The sequence below is a fragment of the Corvus kubaryi genome, unplaced genomic scaffold (assembly GCF_017639235.1).
Source record: "Corvus kubaryi isolate FWS band 111438036 unplaced genomic scaffold, C.kubaryi_AGA036_p1.0 37396, whole genome shotgun sequence".
Lineage (NCBI taxonomy): Eukaryota > Metazoa > Chordata > Aves > Passeriformes > Corvidae > Corvus > Corvus kubaryi.
In genome coordinates this window covers 16,268,869-16,279,702 of record NW_024581135.1, presented here as the reverse complement: position 1 = coordinate 16,279,702, position 10,834 = coordinate 16,268,869, and the positions used below count along the sequence as shown (strand labels likewise).

Genomic DNA, 10,834 nt, shown 5'->3' with positions numbered 1-10,834 from the left:
CCAGCTTCTGCAGCAGTATTTCCTGCTGTTTGTTCTGTCAAGACATTTTTGTCATTTGTTAAATGGGGAGAAACACCTCCACTTATCTAGTTCTAAGTATTTGGCTTCTCTTGCTTCTCAAGTCTTTCTTCTACCAAACTATCAGAGATTTCCCCAAGCCCAGAGGCTTCTGTTTTCCATCCTTGTATTATGATTGAGGTAGACATGGGGGAACAGTCTCAGTTCAGTTATGCTCCAACACTGCATTTGGTTTTCTTTACACTTATGTACGTTTATATACTTACTTGTCTGCTATGCATAAAGGACAGAGCAAAAACTGCTTTTGCAGATTGAAAACAAACTGTCCCATGGATTCCCGTAAAGTTACTCTATTTTTAACCAAGAGGTTCTGCTTTTGACTTTCCCCAAGACTGAAACTCAGCGCAAGGGGGGCAGCTCCTGCAAATATTCGACTGAACACAGAGACGAACAAAATGGAAGATGACAATTATTTTTACCCATGCCAAAACGTAAAATGACTTCGAGGTCAAAGCTCACCCAGCTAAAAAAACTAGTCTCCGAGTGGGGCTGGGACAGTGGGGATGCTCAGGCACAAACAGCGAACCTGGGAACACGGACTGTGCTGACGGTGACCTCTCACCGCCAATGTCTCTATGTGTTTTCTGGTTCTTTTTAAGATAAAAGTACTTGGGGTACAGGCAAGTAGTTATTTTCAAATGGAAAATAAGGTTATTACAGAGCGGTTTGTCCGCTTGAGTCCACAGCTCTGACCTGGGCAGACGGCCCGAGCTGCATGAGCGGCATTTCCCATGCCGGTCCGGCCGAGCGGTCTCCGACTCGGGGAACGCGGAGAGCTCGACAGCGGCTCCGGGCGACCTCCCCCGCCCCCTCCCGCAGCCCCACGGGGGGAGCCCGCGGGCCGCCCCCCGGGGCCGCCCCTCCTTCGCCGCCGGGGTGGGATCGGCGCTCTGCCCTCCCCAGGGCAGGGCCGGCGGGTCCGGTCCCGCGGCGGAGCGGAGCAGAGCGGCAGCGGGCGGGCGCAGCGCCGGGGCGATGCCGGCGGTGCGGCTGCGGTTCCTGGCCGGCTGCCTCCTGCTGCTGCTGGGCCGCGGCGCCGCCGCCCTCGGCCGGGACGCGGTGCCTTCCCTGCGGAGTGAGTGACGCCTCGGCGTGGCCCGGGGGTGGGGAGCGGCGCGGGGGGCCCGGGGACTGGGCAGAGCCCTTCGCCCCGGGCGTTCCGAGCCCCGGCGGCTCCGAGCGCTCCGGGACGAGGGGCGGGGGCGGGCGCGGAGCCCCTGGGGACCTGCTCGGCTGGATTTGCTTCGCGCCCTGTGCGTCCTCACTGCTTCTTATTCCGCTGCCCATTGCGGTCCTCCGTGCACCCGGAGGGCATAGGGATGTTTTTTTTACTCATTTCCAGTAAATCCCAGTTACTTTATTATCACATAAGCAATTCTCGCTGCTTTTTTGGAGGGAAGGAAATGGGAGGTAAGGAGGAAGGAAATGAAGCTATCGTGCTCGCCTAGTTTTGTTACAGCCGTTTATTCCCGATTAGCTGTGTTGAGCCCAAGTAAACAGGAACCTGGAGGTACTGCTCAGCAATCAGCTCTTCATCTGGGGCTGCACATCAGCTCCAGGCTTCGCTTCTGGGAGTATGTTTCTTGTCACCTTGTCCTTGTGTGGAGGGGCCTGGATGTAGGAGAAGCAGATCTATTTCAAAGGCTTTCCTTCACCCATTCAGTTTCTAAAGCATAGATTATCTCCTTTCTTCTTTGGGTCCTCTGAGGCCTGCAAGTTCACAGAGCTCCATTGCAGCTCTTCATCTGCAGGAGTTTGGGCACAGACCTCTCCCTGACACCAGGAGCTTTGTAACAAAACCCATCTATGTGAGCAAATGGATGGTGTAGCTTTGCAAGCTGAAAGGAGGTGAGCGTGGAGGAATTCCCAGGCTTGATGTTGCTCCAGTTGTCTCATTGCCCCACTTGAAGACAGAGCTGAGCTGGAGCTCATGGAGCTGTCACTGAGCCTGCCATCTCTCATTTCTTACTTCTGCGGTGAGCTGGCTGTTTCCTGGCAGTCCTCAGGCCAGCACAGCTCTCTTGCCAGTTGCATTTTGTATGTGGGGAATGGAAACCACTTTTGGAAGGGGGCTCAAGAATTATGGTCTGGTTGTTCTTGGCACAAGTTGCCCCAGAATGAAAAAGGAACGTTATTCACAGAGATCATCCAGATGGGTTATTTGTGTAGGCTGGGAAAGAACCTTATCTTTTCTCAGCAGTCGTTGCAACTCTTAAGAGCCTTACAGATAAAGGCTTTCAAAGGTTGAGAATCCTTCACCTTTGGGTTGTGGTCTTGCCCCCCCACCCCAGGAAGGTGCTGTATGGGAGATGCTGCATGCTGCAGATGTCGATAAACTTTGTCAAACTCTCAATCCAAGTGTGAATCCCAGTATCCTGGTAAATTAACCTCATTAATCAGTGTTTACTAGTGCTAACATTCCAGTTTTTAGTTATCTAGAAAATTAACTGTGTTTTTTGGTCAGCGAAGATAAGACTGCTGTGGAAAAGACATACCCTTAGCATGAGAGGCAGAAACTCTCTGGCCATGTAGATAGAGACACCTGTGTTGCCCATGGAGGATTGGGTTGGCTAAGAAGGATGAAACCAGTACAAACTGCAAAACTTCACTGAAAACTCAAAAGCAAAGGGCCAATCTGGGTATCTCTCACAGTGTCTGATGGGTTTTCAGTGAGCTCAAACACTGAGAGCTGTAGAGGTACCATGGATCAAAGGAAACTTGCTCACCCCTAACTGGTTAAGGACTCAATGTAGGACAGCTGCCAAGTGCTTGAAAGATGCAATTTCATGTATCAGGCTGTATTTTCACCTGGTGCCAGTCAGAAGGGCTTGCTCCTGCTCTGTCACAGACTGCCAATCTTTATAGCCATGCGGGAAACAGCCACTGCTACCAATGCCACAATCTGCAGTGCCACCTCTCTGTAAGTCATAATATGCTCTATGCAGAATCTGTAACCAAAACCCTCTCCACAATCTATATCCTCTCTGTTCTGTTTGTTGTGTGCATATTATATTGTTGAGCTGATCTCCTGTGTGCCTGTTACACAGCACTGTCACAGTGCTGCTTGAAGCATCTTCCCTTTTTAGGGCCACACCTAAGCTCTATGCACTAAACTCAGACACAACATCTGGGTGGACCTCTGCATCTCATACTTATTTGTGGGCTATGTCAATTTGAGAGGGATTTTTTATTATCATAGTTAGTGCTTCAGTATGCTAGGTGTAGTGAATTACAGAAATTTGAAAGTATGCATGGCAGAAATTCTCATTGTAAAATTTGAAGGCAAAATGCAAGTGCTGCTCAGGTTCTCAACACATAATTTCTTGAAGCATAAAATAAATATCTCACATATAATGTAAGCAGAAGTCCCTGGGTTATTTACCATTGGATTTCAGAGTGAATCAAGTAGCTGTGCTGTTACAGGCTTACATTTTGCTGATTTCCAGTTCCTCAGCTGCCCTCTTCTTTTTCAGTCTATATGCTCCGTTAAACTTTTGCTCCCAAGACATTAAACAGCTGACTTTTTTCACATACTTACAACATGATGTCACATATTTCATTGAATTTCTATATGATTCCAAGAAATCTGGGATGTCAGGCTAGCTCCACATCTGCTCTTGTGGAGGGCAGTCACACATGGTTGAAAAATATGTATCTGATAGGAAAGGCATACTTTAACCCTTGGCCACCAGTTCTCATGGTATAACTAAATCCTACTATTTCTGTGTCCTATTGACAATGCAACTTATTTTCTTTCTGTCTCTGTAGTGGCAGAGTGAAGGATGAATATGGCAATGTCAGTCTTAAAATTTTTAGCTTTTACTTTAATTGCACTCTCCAATCTACATTGGGAATTATTTTGCAATATACAGCATGACTTCTTGTAATACTTAAACCTTTACTCCGTTACTGTGACCTTTATTCCCTCTTGGTGACCAGGGGCTTTTTTCTTTAAACAGTCTGATGTTTTTTGGCACCTCTTGTTTTTGTTTGAGGATTTTTTTGGCTATCCAACTTGAGAAATATTACCTGGATTTATTTTTGTGAGCTTGCAACTAGTCCACGTGTTAAAAAAATCAGCTGGCAGTAAATTTAGACCAGTACTCTGTAGTTTTTTGGAGTGTCAGTTATTCTGAAGGATATTTTCATTTCTCTTTCTAAATAGCTGCAGTTAAAACATTTGGGTTTTGGTACTATTTAATCAATTTCAGTATTTTACAGACTGAAAGTTTGTTGGGTTTTTTCCCCCCCTACAGATAAAGGGATATTCATTATCCAGAGTGAAAATTCCAGCTTATGCATTAAAGTGGACCGAGCTAGCCTTGTTCTGGAAGACTGCAGTCAGCTCTCAGAAAAGATGTTATGGAAATGGGTATCCAACCATCGTCTATTCAACATAGGCAGCAGTACCTGTCTCGGACTGAACATCAGCAAACCAGAACAGCCACTAACAATGCTGGAATGTGATTCAAGTCAGTACTCATTATGGTGGAACTGTGATGGAAAAGCCTTAGTTGGTGTATCAGAGTACAAATTAGCAGTTGAAAACAACAAAGATATTGTGGCCAAAAAAAAATCCACTTGTCAATGGAAACAGTATATGTCCTATGATGAAGACCTTTGTGAACACCCATTTCAAGGTAAGAATAAAATTTTGTCATAGAAGTGTAGGTGGGAAATGTTTCAGAAGTTCTTTTGAAGGGGGAGGTCAGGTGCTTATGATCCCTTCCAGTCTCTATTGCGGTTTGGGACTCAAAGTTTGTGGAGGTTTTTTATGTGCAGTGGTTGAGATGAGCATATCACATAAGTGATACTCTTTTGTTAAATTGACCCCCAAAACCACCAGTATCTTTGCAAACCAGGAAATGCTCACTTCAAATCACCTGCAAAATTAAAAGGGTTACTAAGGATTTGCTGTTATTATCCTGCAACAGATAAACCCAAAGACAGATAAGAGGGGATTTGGAGTTCCTGTCACTGAAAATCAGTCTGTAATTGCAGTGTGCATGGACTAATGTCTGCAACGTTCAGCACCTGGACTCTGAACATGCCAAACAGAAACATGAAACAGAGATCAGAATTATGATAAATCCTGCTATAGAGCTAGTGAAGGTGTAGAAATGTACATCAAGATTCAGGTCTGCAGACCTGAACAGTTTTCCAGGTGGACGGACTAAGATAAACCCATCAACTTCAAAAAGCAACAGACAGCCTGTACCTTTACCCCTTCCTCAGCATTTCTGTAGAGGGAGAGACCTGATGTTTGCACAGTGTCTCAGACTGAAGCTGTTGATTTTCCCCACTTGAACTGGGTGTTTGAGTTCTGGATCTGGTCTTTGTGGTTTCCCCTGTAGGTGCAGCTGTGCTCAGCCTCTGGTCTCACCAAACCCCTTCTTTTGGGACCTTTGATAACTGGGAAAGCACTACAGTGCCCAACCTCTTTTTTAAAACCTAGTGGAATTTATGCTTAAGACGAGGCAGAAAATATTGGAATCCATAAAAATTCGTACCCATTTGCTGTGTACATACAGTGAGATGAAAGTAGACCTGGTTTAGCCCTATTGCTGCAAGATCTCAGATGTGAGAAGAGGATCAGCCTTAGACAGGCACTTGCAGCCTAGTTTCAGGACCAAAGTATTTAATTGCGTTGGCAGAATCTCTTTCACTTCCAGGTTCTATTTTCCACTTCTACCACAGCTCATGCACAGGCAAAGGCAAGCCACCAAGCAAAGGGGGTGGGGGATAGCTACCTTCAAAGAAAAAAGAAAACATATATATATATATATACACACACACACACACAACTGTGGTAAGAGGTCTGTAGCAATTGAATTTGGTTTCTTGCCAGGACTGAGATAATCCCTTGTACCTCCATAGCTGGCAGCACAGTAGCAGGCAGACAGAGAAGCAATCCTGATTTATTTTTTCACTTGTTCCTTGTGTTGTCTGTTCATTCACCTCAGACGGGGATTTACCATGTGTAAACTGCTCTTTTATATGTGCACAGCCAGTCATTAACTCTGGAAACCTCTAGGAACCTGGCAGTATGTATTGATTCTGTAGTTGAAGGACTTTGATCTCAAAGCTATCGACGTGCAATCTTTGATAAACAATTTCATTCAAAGAGTGACTGTGGTTCTTTGACCTTTTTTAGAAGCTCTGAGGTTTAGGGGACACTCACTGAGGTAAAGCTTTTACAACTTTCAGTTGCACTGGATTCTCTCAATATTTTGGTCCTCAAAGTACAATAGGAAAACATTTGGTAAGGCATTGATTGTGGCAACAGATATATGTAGCATCAATTCTTCAGCTATGTTATTATTCTCCATGGGACAAAAACTTGGTTTTGAAAGTGTATTAAATATTCCTTTGTCTTGTACATTTCCTTTCCCAAAGAATGACAAAGAGAATGGAAAACACATTAGAAATCCACTTTATAAAGAGTGGGAGAAGCAGGGGAAATAATGTTAAATTAGTCATCTGTCATAGACTAATAAATAAGTAGAGTTTGCATCTGAGTGTGTACTGATTTAACTAACTGTTGTTTTATGTAGTTGTTCTGACATGTAAATGCAGACTTTGTGTTAATTGATCAGATTTTGGGGGTTGTGGTTTTGTTTGGGATTTTTTTTGTCAATGGAGTAAGTTACAAGATTGTGCCTCGTGACAAATTTAATAAATTATTATTTCCAGATTCTGTTTACTGAAATTATGCTGCTCATGCTTGTAATGCTGTGTTATCAATTATAAATTAAAATTCAGAATGAACTGTAGACATTTTATTTTTATCACTGCTATTAAAAACAGTAATAATGACGTGGGGGGGAAAAATTTTTGTGGTCTGCATTCTTTTAATCTCTGCATTTTATTTTTTGCAGAAACATACACCTTGCTGGGAAATTCTTTTGGTTTCCAATGTGTTTTTCCATTTAAATATAACAACAAATGGTATTATGAGTGTACTAGAGATGGAAGGGAATCTGACTGGTGTGCCACAACAACTCACTATGAGCAAGATGAAAAATGGGGGTTTTGCCCAAATGCTGGTAAGATGTTACTTGTCTTCGCTCTCCCTCCTCCATGAGTTTGTTCTTCGTTAGTAATACTAGGCCGCAGTCTGGTTTTGGATTACTTCCCTTCTGTTAGAGAGGAGCGTCTCTTTAAAAAACACAAAGGAAGACTTTAGCAAATTTATTGTAATTTATCCTGTTCGACCTTTGGAGACTTAAGTCCTTATTGCAACAGCAAAACTACAGGGGGTAGCAGAAGGACCTTATTCTGTGCAGCCCATTGAGCTTACCCTGCAGCCAACCCCCTCTGTCCTAGTGACACACAGGCAGCTTTTGTGGAACACATAACCTAAGGGCTGCTCTGCAAAGTCATGGTCTGCTTTTGACTGCATTGTATCTTGCACATTCCTTTTCTTCTGTGCACTGCTTGAATATGTCTTGGGCCTAAAAAGTAGTATTTTAAAAAGTAGTTCCTGTTGAAAAGATTTTGGATGTATAATCTTTGTGAATATTCCAGGTTCTTGCGTAAATAAGCAAAATAGTATCTCCTATCAGTAGAAGTGGTTTGGAAATGCCTTTCCTGATCAAGCTACATTTCAGATCTCTGTTCCAAAGCATCTTAAAAACAGCTGTAAATGTGTCTTTGTAGTGGGTATTTCTGGGCAGCCGTTCAAATAGATAGTATTTGCAGCCTTGCTTATCCTTTTAATTATAGGAAGCTTATTCTCTTGAGTACAAAGTCCAAGGAGATCCAGTGACTGTTGCTTCACGAGTTGGGCGAGGTGTTCACAGTTTGAATATTTCAACATTCAGCTTTAGAAACAAATGATTAGTCAGAATAAATTAAAATGTAGCTGTGTCAGCTTCATGAGAGCTGTGAAAATCATCACCAGCTGCAGATCAGCTTCCGAGTATTTTATCAACCATATGAAATTTGGAGCAACATTTTATTTCATTAGTGCCCTATTTCCCTATGTGCTTTAACAAAGGAGCAGGAAAGGTGATCATAATCGTGCTTCCGTTGGGATACTGCTGTCATTAATTTATTTAATTGTTCAAGGTTTTATGTTTCTGATTGGTTTTGGAGTCTTGGGCAGTTGGTGACGAGTCTGTTTTTGAGTAGAGAGTGGCTGTGACATTTTCTGGGAGAAGAACCCCGACACACACATCTGCTACCAGTTCAACCTTGCGTCTGTGCTGAGCTGGAGTGAGGCTCGGGCTGCTTGTCAGCTGCAAGGAGGGGACCTGCTCAGTATCACCGACCCTGAAGAGCAGAACTACATAAGTAACTTAAGCAGTGAGTAGACATTTCTCTGGGGACCTCGTAGGAAACCTGTAGTTAGATTTCTTCCTTACCTGTGCAAAGGGGTACGCTTTGGAGCCTAATACTCTGTGTGATGTCTCTCCCATTGCTGCTTGTGGGGCTTTGCCATGTAACACACCTCAGTAGAGCTACTTGAAAGAGCAAGGACGAAGGTAAGTTCCCACCTTAATAAACTGAAGTGCAGAAGCGATGGTATGTTGTTTGTTACGTGAGGGTGTAATTTGCTCAATTCTCCCTCCCCACAGAGATTCCCATTCATCCTGCAGCTGTGGTTAGGGAGTGTGTTTGTTTCCTTTGGAGGATTATACATGTGCTTACCTTCTCTGCAATGTACCTTGGTGTCCCTTTCTCTTGCTAAGTTTTCTTTGTAAGCCGGACTTCACCAAATGTGAATGACAGAACATTTCTGCAGGCTTGACGTGAACATCTTGTATGGGGAAAGTGCCAGCTCTGTTTTTATAAATGGAAGTTACTTCTCCTCTGATAAGCAGTTTGCTTTTCCTCTTGGAGCAAATGTCTCAGGCCAATTGTGCAGAGCCTTCTGAGAGCTCTTTCATGGGTATTTTTATGTGCATGGAGAAGATCAAGTGGAGGAATGGGTGGTGGAGCTCTGATGCAAAGGTTGCCTCAGGTTTCTCATCCATTGCTTCCCACTATTGCTGGTTTTCAATTGAAGGATATAAGCTAAATGGAAGTTTTAAAAATAATTTCATTAGCTTTTTGATATGCCTGCAGGGCTGTAAAGGCTTCTGAAAGTAGTTTGGTTTATGGAAAGCTGAAATAGGCTAGCGTTTATGTAAACAGGCTAGCATTTATGTAGCTCCTTGTTCTAGATTGAACTTCTAAGGTCAGCAACAACTTCTGCAGGAAAGGTTTGCAGGATGAGTGGCTTTTGAAGGATTTCAGGTTTCTCAGTCTATTTCTTTTCATCTCTGTGTTGATTAACAAAGTAACAGACTTTTTCTAAGGACAGAAAAAAAAGCCAACCAGCCTAAACTTTCTGGAGACTGCTTTGAAGTTTTGTTTTATTCCAGTTGTAAGAAGTCAGGACAGCAGGTCTATGCCTGTAGATATTTTAAAGCTTGGGGAAAGCATGCAGTATTACTTTGTTTATTTTTTCTGTTTCAGGGCAGTTAAATACCACAGACATGATGCTGTGGACAGGCCTGAACCGCCTGGATGAAGACGCTGGCTGGCAGTGGTCCGATGGAGCACCTCTGATGTTTGTGAACTGGAGAGCAAGTACTTGATGTTCCTCTTGGATATGTTATAGCAGCATAATGAGATGCTCTCTATAACTACAGCTTGATACAACACTGCTGTTCCTACAGCTACGTTTGAAAGTGGAATTAAGTGAATGAGTGCACTTTTTTTGGGTAGAAATACTTATCCATATTCATGAACTGAAAACCCTTCTAGGGGTGTAACATCAAGTGAGATCGATCTGTTCAAAGCATTAATGGTCTAGTCCTTTTGTCATTTACTTTTAAAGATGTTTTTAAGGGTTCCAGTTGAATATTTAAAAACTGTACCTACTTTCATGGAGGAAAGGAGTTTCAATTTGTTTATGTTAGCAAGCTTAATTAACATTAGCACATTAACATGAACTTTATGACTTGGTTTGCTACATTTCGAAGTCTGTCCACCAGCAGTTGAAGACATTCAAGCTTGTTTCAGCCTCTCATCTGAGAGCAGCAGCCAAGCAGGCATGTAATTCATCGTCAGTGTTCAACTGTCCATAGCACTGGTGTAATATTACTAGAAGTTTGGGTGTGCAGGGATGTTTATCCATTAATTCAGGAAGATGCAGAGAACCTCATGACACCATTTTAAAACTATGAACTGATTTTTTGTAATTTTGTGCTTCTCAAAAATGTGTTTGCAGATGTCTCTGATAAACGTTTTAAAGAAAATCATTGTGCAGTGATTAATCCAAGATTGAAGTATGGCTGGAACAGTAATCTATGTGAATCTGGATTGCCTTTTGTATGCAAGAAATATTTAAATAAGACAGAGCATGACAGGCTGGGTAAGTCTCTCAGTGTTTACTGTATCCTGTTTGTGAGTGTGCAAGGAGAGCAAGAGAAGCCATCTGACTATAAAGGCAGCAAAACAGGATCACAGCTGCACTAAATGTGTGGGTTTGCTAGTTTAAGTTGAATACTATTTACTTTAACTGATGTAATAATACTTTCTTCTGTTTAAATTCAGTCATTGGAAACACATTGAGAGTCTTAGAACAAACAGGTAATTTTAATACAAATAGCATTTACTTGATTCCTTACACCATCAGAATGCTCATTCTCCTTCATATTACAATAAAAGCCCCACTTATGAGTTGCAAAATAGGTTTTCAGTGTGAATGGAATTAACCAGTGGCACACAGAGAAGAAAGCTGTATAAATGCAGCACAAAATTTTCA

General features: G+C 42.8%; 1 protein-coding gene across 1 annotated transcript in view; it reads left to right on the top strand.

Annotated features, from left to right (window-relative positions):
* The first annotated feature begins 1,014 nt into the window (after positions 1-1,014).
* Positions 1,015-10,834, top strand: part of PLA2R1 (phospholipase A2 receptor 1) — a 40,452-nt gene continuing 30,632 nt past the window's right edge. Inside the window, exons 1-6 of the mRNA XM_042040546.1 lie at positions 1,015-1,153; positions 4,335-4,718; positions 6,957-7,124; positions 8,212-8,385; positions 9,541-9,654; positions 10,298-10,441. Of these exons, the coding sequence (XP_041896480.1) occupies positions 1,054-1,153; positions 4,335-4,718; positions 6,957-7,124; positions 8,212-8,385; positions 9,541-9,654; positions 10,298-10,441 (1,084 nt within the window). The 5' untranslated portion in view covers positions 1,015-1,053. The remainder of the gene's footprint in view (positions 1,154-4,334; positions 4,719-6,956; positions 7,125-8,211; positions 8,386-9,540; positions 9,655-10,297; positions 10,442-10,834) is intronic.